At 42.0% G+C, this 18,081-nt stretch overlaps 1 protein-coding gene and 1 non-coding gene across 3 annotated transcripts; both read left to right on the top strand.

Annotated features, from left to right (window-relative positions):
* The first annotated feature begins 1,681 nt into the window (after positions 1-1,681).
* Positions 1,682-17,296, top strand: LOC129824068 (junctophilin-1-like). Of its 2 annotated transcripts, XM_055883367.1 has the most exons (6): positions 1,682-2,347; positions 7,812-8,574; positions 12,287-12,405; positions 15,819-16,513; positions 16,700-16,796; positions 16,981-17,296. In XM_055883367.1, the coding sequence occupies exons 1-5, from the start codon at positions 1,969-1,971 to the stop codon at positions 16,778-16,780; spliced, it is 2,037 nt and encodes a 678-aa protein (XP_055739342.1). In that variant the 5' UTR covers positions 1,682-1,968; the 3' UTR covers positions 16,781-16,796; positions 16,981-17,296. The 2 variants fall into 2 exon arrangements, with proteins under 2 accessions (XP_055739342.1, XP_055739341.1); XM_055883366.1 differs by lacking the exon at positions 16,981-17,296 and having other exon boundaries at positions 15,819-16,607; positions 16,700-16,782.
* On the top strand, positions 14,649-14,701 carry LOC129824614 (U7 small nuclear RNA). The gene has a single exon (XR_008754768.1). It is a non-coding gene; the product is annotated as a U7 small nuclear RNA (small nuclear RNA).
* Positions 17,297-18,081: the final 785 nt, after the last annotated feature.

Here is an 18,081-nt window from a genome sequence, read left to right as displayed (position 1 = left end):
TGGGATTGATTTGCACTTTCGTACCAAAGTACGTTCATCTCTAAGAGACAGAACGCGTCTCCTTCCTGAGCGGTATGGCGGCTGCATGGTCCCGTGGTGTTTATACTTGTGTACTATTGTTTGTACAGATGAACGTGGTACCTTCAGGCATTTGGAAATTGCTCCCAAAGATGAACCAGACTTGTGGAGTTCTACAATTATTTTTCTGAGATCTTGGCTGATTTCTTTTGATTTTCCCATTATGTCAAGCAAAGATGCACAGAGTTTGAAGGTAGGCCTTGAAATACATCCACAGGTACACATCCAACTGACTCAAATGATGTCAATTAGCCTATCAGAAGCTTCTAAAGCCATAACATCATTTTCTTGAATTTTCCAAGCTGTTTAAAGGCACAGTCAACTTAGTGTATGTAAACTTCTGACCCACTGGAATTGTGATACAGTGAATTATAAGTTGCCAGGTCGCAATTGTAAATGAGAACGTGTTCTCAATTTGCCTACCTGGTTAAATAAAGGTTAAATAAATAAAAAAAAATAAAAAAAAAGTGAAATAATCTGTCTGTAAACAATTGTTGGAAAAATGACTTGTGTCATGCACAAAGTAGATGTCCTAACCAACTTGCCAAAACTATAGTTTGTTAACAAGAATTTAGTGGAGTGGTTGTAAAACGAGTTTTAATGACTCCAACCTAAGTGTATGTAAACTTCCGACTTCAACTGTATATATTGTAGACTGTGGCAGGGGAAAAAAGGGGATATGGTTGACATGCAAAGGGAAATATAAGGGTTTGGTTAAGGTTAGGGTTAACCTGTCAATGGGATGCTGGTAAGAAAAGTCCCCTTAATCTCTACCCAGTGGCATATGTATGGTCCAATTTTTATTTTCTATTGAAAATCTACTGTGTTTGCAATGCAGATGAATTATGTGCATACTGACACCCAGTGGTAAGACCTAGAGGCTGCCTGTTGCCATGTCCTGTAGTTTCTAGGCTACAATCTCCTTCAAAAATTATAGCAGGTATTGTAACCTATTAATAGTGTATTTGAGATTTTTTTTAAATAATGATTTAGTCTATGTCTTCTTCTGACCCAGAAACATTAGTCCAACTCCCATCAATGTCCTGATTCATGTATAATGCTGCAGGATATTAGCAGTGCTCAGTAGATGTCCCTGCTCTCTTGAAATCTGTCAGTACATGAGTTTCATCTCTGTGCTGATAAAAGTCCTAGCTTTTAATTCATGTTTGCCACCAACACAACTGGCGAGTTCAACATCGTTATTTGACTGTTGAGATTAATATAATCATATTGTCATCTAATAATAGTCAATGAACACTGATTCCACACCCCAAACTGAATTATTATGAGTCTAACCAGTAACCACAGAACTATAATGAGTGATTCTATTTCTATGGGTTTAACACTCTGATAGAGTTTACACACAGAAAACCTTATGTTATTTTTGATTAGCCTACCTAAAGATACCAATACTATAAGCAATACGGACATATCAAGCAGGGTTATAATTATAATCGATTTAACTTTGAAACCAATATAAGAGCAGATATCATTTATATTTTTGAATTACATAACGTCATGGCATTTCATGTCATTACCCCCCCCCCCCCCCCCCCCCCCCCCCCCAACCACTCTCTCTATCTCTCTCTCTCTATCTCTCTGTTGTGAGAGAGGGAGGAGAGGAGATCATCATAAAATAAACCAGGAGCGATTCTGGCAGCGGTAGTGGCGCTCTCTCTCTTCTTCCCACATACCGTTTTAGCCGACCACCACAAATCCACACAGTGACAATAATTAATCTCTGCTTGCAACCACAACACCACACCACACTGTCTACCGGACGCTCGCGTCAGTGCTGCTACTTTTCGTTTGAAATACGCTCTGGATTAGCGAGGGACAGCACAATATCCGGGGGCTACTACGACTCGTTCTTCTCCCCTCATAATCTGAATGACGGGCGGACGGTTCGATTTTGACGATGGTGGCACATATTGCGGTGGCTGGGAGGATGGAAAAGCCCATGGGCATGGCGTCTGTACCGGGCCCAAGGGCCAAGGCGAATACTCCGGGTCCTGGAACAATGGTTTTGAGGTAGTGGGGGTGTACACCTGGCCCAGTGGAAACGTGTATCAGGGTTACTGGGCACAGGGGAAACGACACGGATTCGGTGTGGAATCGAAGGGAAGGTGGATTTATCGTGGTGAATGGACTCATGGATTTAAAGGTCGATATGGGGTCCGGCAAAGTCTCCACACGCCTGCCAGATACGATGGGACATGGAGTAACGGTCTGCAAGATGGATATGGAGTTGAAACGTATGGTGATGGAGGTAAGCGTGCCAGTAACGGTTTGTGGTTAGTAGGCTACATGTAAGGCAGTCTCACTTGTTACAGTGTAGCAGGGGGCACATGTTTCCACAAGTGTTTCGTTGTATGTTTATAGTACAGTTGTAGTATAAGAGTTCACTATTTCCATTAATTGCAAAAGATTAGAGTAGAGAAGCCTGCCTGAATTATAGCCAGTGCCACACCACTGAACTCTATTGATATAGGACTGTACTGTTCAGTCAGCGCTGAGCTCTTCCATAACCTAACGTTGAAGGCATACTCCCATAGAGGTCATGGCTAAAAATAGAAATATCACTCAGACACACTTGAAAATCAAAGTGCTTTTTACCCAGGACAGATCTATAGACAACTATTAATCACATATCTATAGACAACTATTGATCTTTGTTCATTTGTTGCAGTATGGAATTTAGTGTACAGTAGTTTCTATAGAAAGTCGTTTTAGAGTTGTGGTTGTTGTTGTTTTCAAAGATTGTGTTGGAGGCGCAGGTGGTCATGAAGTTGTAATGTCAGGCAACCTGGTCTCAGAGCATTTCATATTATTCTGTACTTAAAATCCGAGACACCTAATTTCGTATGATATGTTACGAATTTGTATTAAATGTTTTGATTTGCAAAACATACAATATGTTACGAATTTGTAAAATTCATTACATGTTATACATTTGCTAGATGTATATGTCACGAATTCAAGCTCGGTGGCTAACGTTATCTAGCTGGCTAACTCTAGCTAGGCTAGGGGTTAGAGTTAAGGTTAAGTTTAGGACTTAGGTTAAAGTGTTAGGGTTAGGGTAGGATTAGCTAAAAGGGTTAAGGTTAGGGGAAGGATTAGCTACATGCTAAGTAGTTGCAAAGTAGCTAAAAAGTAGTAAGTAGTTAAAAAGTTGCTAATTAGCAAAAATTGTCCGTGATGAGATTTGAACTTGTTCACATTATACAGCCACCCATCCACCCCAAACAACCAATCACCCTACTAAGTAATCATACCAAATGTACATTATCATAGTAATTTGACTGTGTTCTAGATATACATTTACTATGTTAAGTCTAATCTTTGAGATCAGGCTGTGCCAGGGCACACAAGCATAGTCATACACACACAGTTGCATATAACTTGTAGGTTATATCTATTCCAGAGAGAGAAATCTACTTTTTGCTGATTCATAGCATCGATTGATAGGGTTTTATATATTGATTACAGGTGAAAGCAATAATGGATTGTAGGAAAGTCAATAGACGTTAGTAGATAATTAAACACACCACAATATCTTTCTTCATGCAGTGTGATAGTCAATAATACACAAATAACAACATAATAATTAGATTTGCAGAAGATAAAGTGAGCATTGTCTGAGGGCCAGATCCAACAAAACCTGCGCAAACGGTATTAGCCGGTTCCCCCTGAGCAAGCATGGCTTCGAGTGCTTTCTTTTGTGCTTGGAGTCGTCTAGTACTCTCATATCACTCACTGGTTCAATTTATAAAGCAAAAAAACACAGTCTGTGAATCAGACAATCTGAAGCAGTGAAAGGTTTGCCTGACGACTCAAACTGAATAATTTAGCTGCTTTATCCTTTGCTACATGCTGTACTTCATTGCGGAGAAAACTAACACTTGTGGGTGTGGCGTAGCGTTTGGCAGGAGCAAGGAGTTAAGGCAGGCAGGCAAGTAAAAGGTACTCGAGTCATAATAGGATCAGTCAGTTTAGGAATCAGTGGGACAGTGTCACTCAACAAAATATAAATACTAGTCACTGCCTTTCAAAAGTGCCCTAATCTATCCTCCTAATGTGTTAAGATTGATTTTGTTCAGTAACTTAATTGTGTTAAGGCTGATTTATTTCACATATTAAGACAGATGGAGTTATGTTTGGCTTGACTGACAAAGTTCCCAATGTCTCAAGTTACTTACCTCTTTAAAATAGCACATTCTTCTCTTTGGAAGCAATAATGATGGACAGAGGGGCATATCGCCTTGAGTGCACACCAGAATGCAGTATGTATTTAGAAATGTAGACCCCCTGTAGCTGCTGAAATGGTGGGAAGGCTTGTGATGTGTGGTTTCTTGGCATTTTGCGCTTCCCCCTTCAAATAAATATCTGAATGACAAAAACACAGTTGGAGTGTCAACTGAAGTTGTGATGATGTAAGGTCAGTCAGTGTTACTGTGGGATTCAACATTACTGTTAGAGTGTCGCAGGATTGTTTTCTTTTAGAATTAACTTCCACCTTTTCGTGGTTTGAAATTAGCGACTTTTGCCAAACTGCAGGCTTTCCAATGGATCTTGTGTGCAGGAGCATAAGGAAAGCCAAATTAACCCCAATGCCCTATGCACTTGTGGAGATCTGAGAGGATTTGAAAGGTGTAAGCGATATGATAATAGGTCTAACTTTCCCTCTGACAGGCTAGGTGGAAATTTCACTCTATTGCTTATACCAATCAAAGTGTATCAGATCTCCACAAGTGCATAGGGCATAGGGTCTAGTGGTTAATTTGGGATTGGGCCGTAGAATGAGTGGCCATAGCCTAAAGTTCCCAGGCCCTCCTTCATGCCACAGCCTGTTTCAGGACAGGTTGTTACTGGGTGGGAGCTCATCTTTGAAAAGTAGGCTAACAGATTTGGACCACTGCACTTGTTGTAACCTCACTTGGCCCTATCTAATCATAGATAAGGATACTCCATAGTAATGCTTTCATCCTTGCCAGGGCCTGCTTCAGCTATAAGCGACATAAGCAGCCGCTTAGGGCCTCCGGCCGCTAGGGGGCCCACGACCACAAAAATGAAATATGTCCCCCTTGATTTTGTCATTCTCACTCAGATATCATATTAACATGCCATAACCAACTGTTTGAATCAATGTTATTTCCACATAATTTCAACCCCCAAAAATCTATGTGATGATGTTGAATCAACGTGGAAAACTGATTGTACTTGCAAAAAGTCATCAACATAAGGGCATTTCATATTTTTTCACCCAACTTTTACCCTAAATCCAATGACATGGTGGCATTCGTTGTTGATTACACATTGAATTCAAATTAGTTGACAACTCAACAAATGGAAATTAAAAACTAGACGTTGAACTGATGTCTGTGACCAGTGGGAAGTCATGGCAAATGTGTAAAATTGCATGAAATTAGCTTTAAAATGGCAAAATTGTAATTCCCAAACAAACCTCGCTTAGGGCCCCCAAAAGGCGAGTGCCGGCCCTGATCCTTGCCAACTTTCCAAAACCTAAACAAACATTGGAGCACATGTCTTTACAATGAGAAGAGAAGGCCACTAACTTTAATTATGTACCAGTGGTAGTGTTACGTCCGTCGTTGGAATGAGACCAAGGTGCAGCGTGGTAGGCGTACATTTTACTTTATTTTTAAAATGACACCAAAAAACAACAAAACACAAACGAACGTAAAGCTCTGTAGCGCTAAACAGCAAGTATACAAAGACAAGATCCCCATGGAGTCAGGGAGTGACAGTACCAAAGGTGCGGACTCCGGACGCAAAACCTGACTCCATGGGCGGGGGGGTGTCCGGGTGGGCATCTAGCCTCGGTGGCGGCTCCGGTTCGGGACGTAGACCCCTCTCTGCTCGCTGATCCCTCCGCTTCCGTGGAACCGGACCGTGGATCATCGCCAGAGGAACCGGACCGTAGATCGTCGCCGGAGGAACCGGACTGTGGATCGGCGCGGAGAAACCGGACCGTGGATCGTCACGGACTCCGGACCGTAGATCGTCGGACTGGGACTCCAGACTGGGAACTGTCTCTGGAAGCTCCGGACTGGGGACCGTCACTGGAGGCTCTGCACTGGGGACCGTCGCTGGAGGCTCCGAACTGGGGACCCTCGCAGGCGGCTCCGGACTGGGGACCCTCGCAGGCGGCTCTGGACTGCAGACCGTTGCTGTAGACTCCGGACAACAGGTGGCACCGGGCTGATGACACGCACCTCAAGGCGAGTGCGGGGAGGAGGCATAGGACCTACTGGACTGTGGAGGCGCACTGGAGGTCTGGAGCGTAGAGCTGGCACAACCCGTCCTGGCTGGATGCTCACTTTAGCCCGGCAAGTGCGGTTCGCTGGCACAGGACGCACTGGGCTGTGAAGGCGCACTGGAAACACGGTGCGTAGAACCGCATAACATGGTGCCTGAACGGTCACACGCTCCTTAAAGCGAGTGCGTGAAGGAGACACAGGACTTACCGGACTGGGTTGGCGCACTGGAGGCCAGATGCGTGAAACTGGTTCATATGACACCGGATTGGTGTCACGCTCCTCAGCACGCCCGCTCTGCGGCGCTCTCAACACCAACACCTCTCTCCGGAATCTTTCGTCGAGTTCCTCACTCAACTCCCTGACTGGCTGGTTCACCCCTCGGCTCCGCCGACCACTCTGGGTGCCCCCCCCCCCCCCCCCCCCCAAAATGTCTTTGGGACTTCCTCTCGTGCTTGCGTCGTGTCCTTGATTCCTGGTTTCGTTGCCGTTCCTCTCTCGCTGCCTCCACCTGCTCCCACGGAAGGCGATCCTTTCTGGCCTGGATCTCCTCCCACATCCAGGATCCTTTATCATCTAATATATCCTCCCATGTCCAGGATTTGTGCTCCTCCTGGCCACGCTGCTTGGTCCTTTGGTGGTGGGATCTTCTGTTACGTCCGTCGTAGGAATGAGACCAAGGTGCAGCGTGGTAGGCGTACATTTTACTTTATTTTTTAAAATGACATCAAAAAACAACAAAACACAAAACGAACGTAAAGCTCTGTAGCGCTAAACAGCAACTATACAAAGACAAGATCCCACAAACTCAGGTGGAAAACAGGCTGCCTAAATATGATCCCCAATCAGAGACAACGATAATCAGCTGCCTCCAATTGGGAACCATACCCGGCCAACAAAGAAATAGAACACCTAGATTGCCCACCCAAATCACACCCCGACCTAACCAAAAAGAAATAAAAAGGCTCTCTAAGGTCAGGGAGTGACAGATAGCCTATGCTTTTCGAGTATGTCTACTGCCATGAAGACTGTCTGGTTTGGCATAACGCCAAGAGTATATGAATAGCAAATGATGAAGTGATAGTAAATCACGATACAAACAAATACTGAAATATGAATCACGTCATGGACGTGGTATCTTGAGTGTGGTTTGAAATACATACAGGTCTGTCTGACTGACAGCAGAATCACCTTACCTGGGTGAGATTAGGTATTGTATATGATTTCAACCCATTCAATGAAAGTTTCCAATATAATAAGGATATTATGTACTTTTAAAGATGTTTCCACTTCAATTGCTTGAATTGACATTGGGCTAGTGTAAAGAGATTCTAATCAACTGTAATATTCTAATTTTGTTCCCCAAATGGTTATTTTGTGATCATGACAAAAATGTGTGTTCAGGCTTTTCTTAACCTTTGTATTAATTTTTGCAATTTCTTGTTGTCCTAACAGGTACGTACCAGGGGCAGTGGACAGGAGGAATGCGACACGGATACGGTGTGAGACAAAGTGTGCCTTACGGGATGGCTACGGTTATTCGCTCGCCTCTCCGAACCTCTCTGGCCTCGCTCCGCAGCGAACAGAGCAACGGCACCGTCCTCCATGCCAACCTTGACCTGTCAGACAGCCTTGCCGGCACCAGAGGAGGCTTTGTTCTCAACTTCCACAGCGAAGGCGAAGGTGAGAAGAAAAAGGGCCTGTTCAGAAGAGGGTCCCTGTTCGGCAGCCTCAGAAACCTCAGAAAGTCTGACTCCAGGTCATCCATATCAAGCAAACGCAGCTCTGCCCGCAGCGATGCCGCCAGCTCCATCAGCCGAATCAGCTCCAGCGATGCCAATTCCACCATCAGCTTTGGAGATGGAGTTGATGAGTACATGACCTTGGAGGACAATGTAGACGCCACCACCACTGAGTCCTACATGGGGGAGTGGAAAAACGACAAGCGGAATGGCTTTGGTGTCAGCGAGCGCACCAACGGGATGAAGTATGAGGGAGAGTGGATAAACAACAAACGCCACGGCTACGGATGCACAATGTTCCCAGACGGCACCAAAGAAGAGGGGAAATATAAAAACAATGTGTTGGCGCGAGGCATCAAGAAACAGCTCATTCCTCTCAAAAACACCAAAACTAAACAGAAAGTGGATCGGGCTGTGGAAGGATCCATACGGGCAGCAGCTATTGCCAAAACAAAAGTAGAAATAGCCACTTCAAGGTAATCATTTTCTCAATGTGCATGCTTGCGTCTGAAATGACACCCTATTTCCTATGCAGTGGACTACTTTTGACCAGAGCTTCAAGGGCCCTGTTAAAAAGTAGTGCACTATTTTCGGAATAGGGTGCCATTTCGGACGCAGCACATGTTGTGGTGATGGTGTTGGTGGTGATGGACCCTACTGCTGCGTGGGCTTCCAGGTCAGGTCTGCTGATTGGGTTAGGTTGAATGGCTGACAGGTTGGGATTCTCAACTAGGGTCAGGTTTTTATTGGTGTCACCTTATCCTACCTCTCTCCAACATTCTCCAACTTTCTCCAACGCTCTCTCCATCTTTCACTTTCTCTCTCTCTCACACACACACACACACACACACACACACACACACACACACACACACACACACACACACACACACACACACACACACACACACACACACACACACACACACACACACACACACACACACACACACACACACACACACACACACACACACACACACACAGTAAAGCATGTTTTGCACATACATGTGGCACACGTAACACATGTTACAGACTTAAAGTTCAGATGATGAACTTCAGTACATGGTAAATTCAGACAGTGGCCCAATGACACAATGGAACAATTTGAAACACACTGTAGTGATCCAAATAGTGAGGATCAAATCAAGACAAATCATGGTACAACAATATTGTTCACATCATTGTGAGGGTGTGACCCTGTGACACATGCAATTGTGAATATTGGCAGGTGAGAGACTGTCAACAATTGCAAGAGTTCTATAAAGAATTAGGTTATTAATCAGTGTTCATAGTTGATTGAGCCACATGCTCTTGTTTAAACATATTCAAGACATAAATCTCAGAGATAGCTCAGTCTTAAAAAAGATCTCTCAGACCAGAATACTGAGTGTGTATTATAAGCATGGAAATCTGGCTCGTCTGAAATACATTTGATTGCGATCAGGTGGAACACCGAAACCATACACAGCTGCTTGTTGGACGAAGTCGAGCTCTTTGCTGGAAAACTACATCGAAAATATTGTTCTCCTCGTCTTAGGCCTACATTCGGTGCCTACTGCCTTTTCAAAAGCAAGGGGTGGCAATGAGTAATTTGCCAGGGCATGGAATAGCAAGGAGAAAGCTGTTGAACTTTTGAAGTGGTAGTTCTCTTAGACACCCACATCAACTTGAGCCAGCCAAGTAATATCTCTGGTTCATGTTAGAACATGTGAGATAGCTAATATGAAGTACAAAGTCATGGTCTATGAAGTCCTTATGACATGGGTTGGACTTAGAATTATTCCAAATAAAGTTAAAGTTGAATCAGAAATAAAGACTCAAGAGAGAAGAAATTGCAACCATATTGTTAGTAGGCTATCACTTCTTTCAATGCTTCATTAAACAATACTATTAATTTAACTGGGCTATTGTCCTTTGAATGCAATGCACAGAGATATACTACCATGTGAAACACCCACCCCCTATCTGTTTACAGTATCAAAATAGTCACTTCATTGCCGTATCATGCCCACCCATCCCCCTTTCCTTGTAATCTTCTTGGATGAGAATCCATCATTAGCATGTTCTTTATCCTGATTTTCTGGCATCTGTATACATTTTAATGAGGGCTCTCATATCTAGGCTCACCATCACAGCAACTCCTCCTGTCATGAGATAGAAATATGTCCCTGCAGCGGCAGAATGTCTAAAATGAATGTCTCTGCCTTTGAAGACTGTTATGTGGCTGAGTTGATAAGTGTGGTAAGAGCTTTGGAACGTGCGGACCGGGTTCGGCTTGCGTCATTTTTCCCGTCATCTGGGTGGAAGCCCAGGGGAGCGAATGAGAGAGGGAGGGGGTGAGAGAGAAAGAGGGAGAGACGAAGGAGGGCAAGCAGTTCCTAGACCAGACCGGACGGTGTGTGCTAGCTCTGCTCTCTTCACATGTAAAGCCAGCAGCCTCTAGTGTGTCAGTCAGCACTGAGCTCTGACTAAATAAGGCAAGGCAGGACTTATCAACACCTGACAGGAATACAGCCTAGCAGCAGCAGCTGAGCTGATACTGTAGCCCTTCTCTGTCCCACCATCCACTATCATTTGTTGGATTACCCAGTCAGTCTATCTGGCTGGGAATAGGTGTTGGGTAGGTGGTTTATTGCTCATCTTCCCTCCGAGCTCTCCTAGACTTGCCAACAAGCTCCCATTTAAGCTTCTTAAACTTGGTTCAAGTCGCATTTTTCTAATGTGCCCTCGCTCGCTCTCTTTTCTCCCCGAGCCATGTGATTTGGTGTAGCCTATGGCCCCAGGTTTGAAAGCTTTCAGGAAGCCTACATGAAACCATATGATGATACAAGTATAACTTGTTGTACTCCTCATTGTACAGTACTGTAGCTATGTGAGCCCATGGGCGGGTTAGTGCACGATGACTCAATCAAATATTTGTCAAATTCTCTCTATAACAGATTAATGGCATGATTCATTCAACAGCACATCTGCACTATATGCATATGGAGTTCACATGGTTCACAGTGATTCACTGACTGCGAAACTGTCAGATGTCTACATGAGACAAAGCCAATTGCACATAATAAAGACTTTCCTCAATGCACAATGTAAGCTTCTGTAGTCATGTGCCCCCTAAAGTTGTTAAAATGCAACTGCATAGTCAGTAGTTGAAAAAAAGAGAACGTCCACACTTCAAATTAAGGTTAAAAAAGCATACGTTTTATTCAATTGCAGACAAGGACCACATTTTTTGCCCTTGTCAGCTTAATCAGTTTCAAATACTCATTTTTATCCACCTTCATTTGAAAAGTTAAGACTTTCTCAAAGTTGTTGAAAGGATACATTCAGTTCAAGAGACACCATGTATATCCTCCTGTACTCCTCTGTATTCAGAGGCTCTGGATGACACTCATACAGACAGTTGTATAACCAACTACCTCTTATTGAACTGTTTATAAAGAAACACTATTGAATTAATCTTGTACCATTGAAATACTGTACATCTTGATAAGTATAAAGATGTATATCATAGTATTCTGTATGTTAATGCATGTAAATAGTTTGTTTTGAAAACAATTTTACTTGAGCGAAAGGAAGTAAATGCAACACAAATATCTAACTTGAAAAAAAGTTTCATCAGAAATTACAAAAATGATGGTTGTGATGAATGACACAATGCCTGCTATTGAATATCACACAGTGGATATGCATGTCAAGCCATTTAATGTTTGCAACATGCATTTTACTGCTAAGAGCATGAAACTGCACGATAACCATACTATTTTATTATTTAATTCTCTACTTCTAATATTATTTCATGTTGGCAAAACCTTTGGCTCCAACAATATTTATTGGGAACACTGTAGCATCACTGATCTCTCCAGTCTCAACCCTATAAGACACTAAAGACAGTGTCTATCTGGAAGGCCCAGAGCCATGTAGGTCATTCTTCACCCTCCCAGACCTGGCTTCAAGTAGTATTTGAAATATTTTGTATAATTTAGCTGTGTCTGATTGGGCTTGCCTGGAGAAATAAAACCAATGGAACAGTCCCAAAAGTGCAAACTCTGTCGCTCTTGGACTCTCAAACAACATGCTCAAACAAATGCTAAAAGTATTTAAAAGTAAACAAATTGTATTTGAACCCAGGTATGTACCCTTCCAAGTCCCTTCCGGCTCTAATTCTGCTTTGCCTTCATCCAGAACGGCTCACGCCAGGACTAAAGGTGATGCTGCTGACCAGGCCGGTCAGTCAGCCAGTCAGGACTCAGACATCGCCAGGGCAGTGGCCAGGGAACTGTCTCCCAACTTCCATCAGCCAGGTAAACCAACGTACCCAACTTATCCAACCAGACCCCAGCATCTATTTATCTCACAGCCCCTTGTTATAATCGCCTTTGTCCAATGCCTTTTGTGTCTGGGTTGTGTGTTTTTCTTTATTTTCCGTCTGGGGCAGATGTATATGCAAATGTACCAAATGTAACTGAAAATCTGTTTAGGGAGGAATATAATTAGCATAATTTACCTTGGGGTCTTTTTCATCCTCAGAAAAATACAAGGTCAGTGTTTTTTGGGATAACAAGTGTCACATATTTATGAGTACAATATTTTATATTACAGTGAACATGTTTCTGCGGCATCGATGTACAGTCAGGTCCATAATTATTGTCACCCTTGGGCAAAAAATACTAAAAAAGACTAAAATAAATAATACAAATACTTAACTATGATGTACTGTATAAGAAAAGGGGAAATTATATAATTTTATACTCATACAATTACTCAGAGAAAGAGATTTTGTTTCAAGGGAATTTTAAAAAATCTACAAAAGATAGGGTTAACAATGATTGGCACCTCTGTTTTCAATACTCCAGCACCCTCCCCCTGCGAGGATAACACTGAGCCTTTCTCTAAAATGTTTTTATTAGATTGGAGAACACATTGGGAGTGATCTTAGACCATTCCTCCATACAGAATCTTTCCAGATCCTTGATATACCCAAATCCACCACTGGTGTGTGTGGCCAAAGAGCTCTATTTTTATGTCATCTGACCATAGCACCGCCTGGAGTTAAACTGCATGGCACTTGTATTGGAGCTGGTGCAATGCTCAGATGACATGAAAATAGAGCTCTTTGGTCACACATACCAGTGGTGTGTTTAGTGTTGAAAAACAGAAGCATATGCAGTAAAATACCTTATACCTACGGTAAAATATGGTGGTAGATCTTTGATGTTATTGGGCTATTTTGCTGCCTCTGGTCTCGGGGCCCATGTTAAGGTCAACGGGGTCATGAACTCTACCAAGTACCAGGAAATTTTAACCAAAACCTGGTTGCCTCTGCCAGGAGGCTGAAACTTGGCCACAAGTGGTACTTCCAGCAAGACAATAACCCCAAGCACAAATCAAAATTGTTAACTGACTACAAAATCAACATTTTGCATCTCAGTCTCTGGACTTGAAACCCATTGAAAACCTGTGGTTTGAATTGAACAGGGCAGTCCATAAGCACAGATGAAGGATATCAAGGATCTGGAAAGATTATGTATGGAGGAATGATCTAAGATCCCTCCCAGTGTGTTCTCCAATCTCATAAAATATTTAAGAAAAAGGCTCAGTGTAGCTATCCTCACAAGGTGAGTGTATTGAAAACAGGGATGCCAATAATTTTGACCCCTATCTTTTAAAGCTTTTTAAATTACTTGTTAAACAAAATCTATTTCTCTGAGCAATTGTAAAATAAAATAATATCATTTTTAAATGTTCATATTCATCAAGGGTGCCAATCATTTTAGATCTGGCGGAATGTCTACATCGTACGGCACAGCATATTCTTGTACAAATGTAAAATATTTTTTCAGCTTTTGTCAGCCTGCTTAGTTTTGTAAGAGGGTGGTTCTTCAGTGTGATCAGAGACTGTAGTGTTTGTGTTATGGTCTCATGCATGTTTAACTCCTGTATGCATGTAGGTCTGTGGTCTTATGTCATCGTTGGGGATTCCTCTTTTTACCACATGGTCTTGCTCAGGTCTGGACCATATAGGCCCTTTAAACCTTATACACTTGACCTGACACCAGGATAGTGTATATCACCAACTATTAATAATCATGTTCCATAACCAGCCAACATGTTCCATAGCCAGCCAGCTTGCAAGCTCACAGTTTACTATAGCATACTACAGTACTTACTATAGAATTCTGTAGTAAACTGTACCATACTGTTGAATACTATACTACACACTGTAGTATCCCTCGATCATGTGTAATATTTAGTATAGCATTTTGAGGTATACTGTAGAATACTATAGTAAATACTACAGTATTATCCCCCTCAGAAAAACTGTAGTAAATATGAATGAAATATCAGCAAAAGCATTACACTGTTTTTTTTACTGTAGTAAATAGTACAGTATTTCCTTTGCATATACCCTGCCCTTTCCCCTCCCCAATATCCCAACTTGTGCTACCCATAAGTGAGAAACTTACATGCCAAGTATACACCACATGTTGTGTTCCCTATGGTTGTAGAAAACTCTCCGTTCAGACTCTAGTCCTACCTACCTACAAAATGTGCTCCTTTAGTATTTCTCCAGTAGGTTTCCTCAAGGAGAAAGCCCCCCACTTCTATGTCAAAGATGATCAAACAAAAACACTTTAGTAAATACAGTAATGTCCCCCAAAACACTACAGTAAATACTACAGTCCACAAAAACAGAACAGTAAAAACTACAGTATATTACAGTCCACAGAAACACTACAGAAATTACTATATTATATACTGCTATTTTTTTTGCTACAGTATTTATACTATAGTATTATGTAACACTACAGTGACTACTACAGTAAAGCCAGCAAAAAACACTACAGTGAATACTATAGCATTCCTACTATAGTATTTTTTTATGTGCGCTGTTCTCTTTTATTTAAACAATTTCTTAGTACTGTTTGTTAATGCCATATAAATGTCTTATTAACAATAATTTATATTTGTGATTTGATTGGCTTTTCATGAACAACTGCTGAGTTTGTAGAGATTTAGTAAGGGATCATAGCACTTTGATGCTATTAATAGTATAATAAATATTATGAACCATGAAACATACACTGCTGCCATCTAGTGGACAAAATCTAAATTGCGCCTGGGCTGGAATAATACATTATGGCCTTTCCCTTGCATTTCAAAGATGATGGTACAAAAAAAACTTTTAAAAAATGCATGTTTTTTTCTTTGTATTATCTTTAACGAGATCTAATGTGTTATATTCTCCTACATTAATTTCACATTTCCACAAACTCCAAAGTGTTTCCTTTGAAATGGTATCAAGAATATGCATATCCTTGCTTCAGGTCCTGAGCTACAGGCAGTTATATTTGGGTATGTCATTCTAGGCAGAAATGGAAAAAAAGTGTCAGATCCTTATTAAGGAACAAATACTCCATATGTTAAATCATGGACGCAGAAAAGGCATCCTAACCATGATATAACTCACAGTGAATAAATGTGAATTTATGATTTACCAAAAGCAACACAAAATAATATTTAGGTGTATGTTTATATCCGTATCTGAAATTGGGATTCAGCCCTAAGTGCTTGTTGAGGGGGGAAAAACGAATTTGTGTTGATTGTGATATAAACACATGGCATTAATTCAAACATTGTGATATATTAGATCACTGTTTACATGGACTTAGTATAGCTAAAGACCGTATGATAATAATGTCCTTCCATTTTCTAGGCCCTGATTATATAAAGCAGAGGTTCAATGAGCCTATTGAACCTATTGTCCAAGAGGAGAAGAAAGAGAAGTCCCCCTCAAGTAGCCCTCATTTCTACCGTAAAGGCACAACCCCAGACCACTCTCCCACTGCGACTCCCCAGCCCTCTCCCCCACCAACACCCCCACCAGCGCCAGCCCCAGAGCCCAAGAAGAGCTTATTCAGCAAGTTCACCCCCAAGCCAGGGAAAGAGAACAAAACCCCTTCAGCAGAGAGCCAGGCCCCGGTAATCACAAAGGCAGTGTCTAAGACATCATTGAAACAGGAAGTAAGACAAGAAGTGCCTCCTCAACCGAAAACGTTCAAGATGGCGGAGTCGGTCCCCGTCAGCCCTGGCAATGGACAGCTGCACACTGACACTGAGTACCACGGCTACTACATGAAGGCAGACGTGAAGATCCCCCCAGATGAACCTGAGGGAGTAGAGGAGGAGCATGTTACCCTGTCGACCTTCGCCCAGATGCCACAGCCCGCAAAACCTATGGCGCAATACAGGACACCCACCCCAAAACCTGGAGTGCCAAAGTCAGCAGCCAAAGAAAGCAAACCTGAGCTAACACTTAAGAAACAAGATTCGTATAAGCCAAAAAGCCTAGCAGAAACTAGGAAACAAGCCAGCTTGGAGATCACCACGGATTTCGTAGAGGAAGAGTCAGTAAGTAACTCATACTGTATGATGATGAAAATGGGAAAACTGAAGCAAAGAGAAAGAAAGGTGTCATTTCAGAACAACGTATGAAACATCAAAGGTAGTCTCATATTTTCTGTGATAATGCCTAGCTAACTTTCAAATGCTGTTATTGAAATGTTCTCCTGAAGCTTTGTCTTTCCTACTTCACAGGGTCCTAACTCAATACTGGTTGCCCTTGTAATGCTGTTGAATATTGGTCTAGCAATAATTTTTGTCCATTTTTTAACCTGACGGAATCTGAACTGAGGTAAGAGTCAGCTTAATAACATATATTCAGATGTTATGAATTGTAGAGCATTGTGATACAGTTGTTTTTTTCCCATTACATTTTAAAGTGTAAATTGCAAGTTTTACATGACATATTAAGATACAGATAAGCCTGAATGTGATTCAACATAACTATTAACCCTCTAACTGTTTTGACCCTTCAGTGAACTCATCAAAACTAGTGGCATAGGTCCCTAACTCTCTGCATTTGCGTCAACGGCCTTTAAAAATGGCGCCGGTCAAGCACAGACACAGGCAAAGGAGGACTGTAAATAGAGTGAAACATTGGAGAAAGATGAGACCAGGACCATTCGGCCTAGACGCTGCCCAGTTTCGCTGGCGATGATTTGTGACTCGCATTGGTTCTGTGAAAGCTGAAGCAAGCAGTCGTTGGGAAAGCAACAAAAAAACAATCTGCTGATCCAAGCTGTTACCAGTCAAGTGCATTGCCACTTCATATGCCCTGACAGGGGGGATGTGGAGGGGGGTGGGTGGGGGGGATATGTTCAGAGATGCACTTTTAGTTGACAGAAGCTAACAGCTGCCTTACTATTTTACCATCTGACGTTTTAGTGGGGAGATGCAGTGCACAAGGCTGCCAGAGGAATGTGTTTCGGCAGACTTTGCTGCCTTGGGAGTGTGTCTCGGTGTGTCTCAGTGTTCACTATACTTTTCACTTGGTCGATAAGAAATCATATATGTTTCGAAGTGGCACTCACCAGTCTTATTCCATTCCCCACTGCTAAAGCCTTGTCTAACTTCTCATGTTAGAAGATGCTTGTGCATGGGGCTGTTTCAAGTGCATCTGTTTTATGTATTAGTTAGTAACTGTTAGGTTTTCATATTTTTTTCCCCTTTGTCTGTTTATCCTTAGGTATTACAAATGATTAAGATAAGATAGTATTTATTTCAGTCTAGTCCATGCATTTCTCAAACTTTTTGAAGATCCTTCAAATTCAAAGGAATTTCCATAAAGCCTATGTTACACAAAGCAGTTCATTTGAAAGAAATTACAACATTTAATTCCAGTTATTGTGAGGACATATTTCTAAATAGTCAAATTTGAGAGTAATTTATATGCAATTGAAGTATCTTAGCAATATACAGGCACAGATGTTTTTGACTAACCAGCTATTGGCTGGAGGCTGGCTACATATAACACAAACTTATGAGATGACATAGTTAACCAACACTGTGATAAAAAAAAGTAGACTTAATTTGAAGATTTTAGTAATTTAGAGCTAAATTTGGGATATTGAATCACT

Source organism: Salvelinus fontinalis, chromosome 26, assembly GCF_029448725.1.
Source record: "Salvelinus fontinalis isolate EN_2023a chromosome 26, ASM2944872v1, whole genome shotgun sequence".
NCBI lineage: Eukaryota > Metazoa > Chordata > Actinopteri > Salmoniformes > Salmonidae > Salvelinus > Salvelinus fontinalis.
The sequence above is the reverse complement of the archived record's forward strand: the minus strand, read 5'-3'. Positions and strand labels throughout refer to the sequence as shown.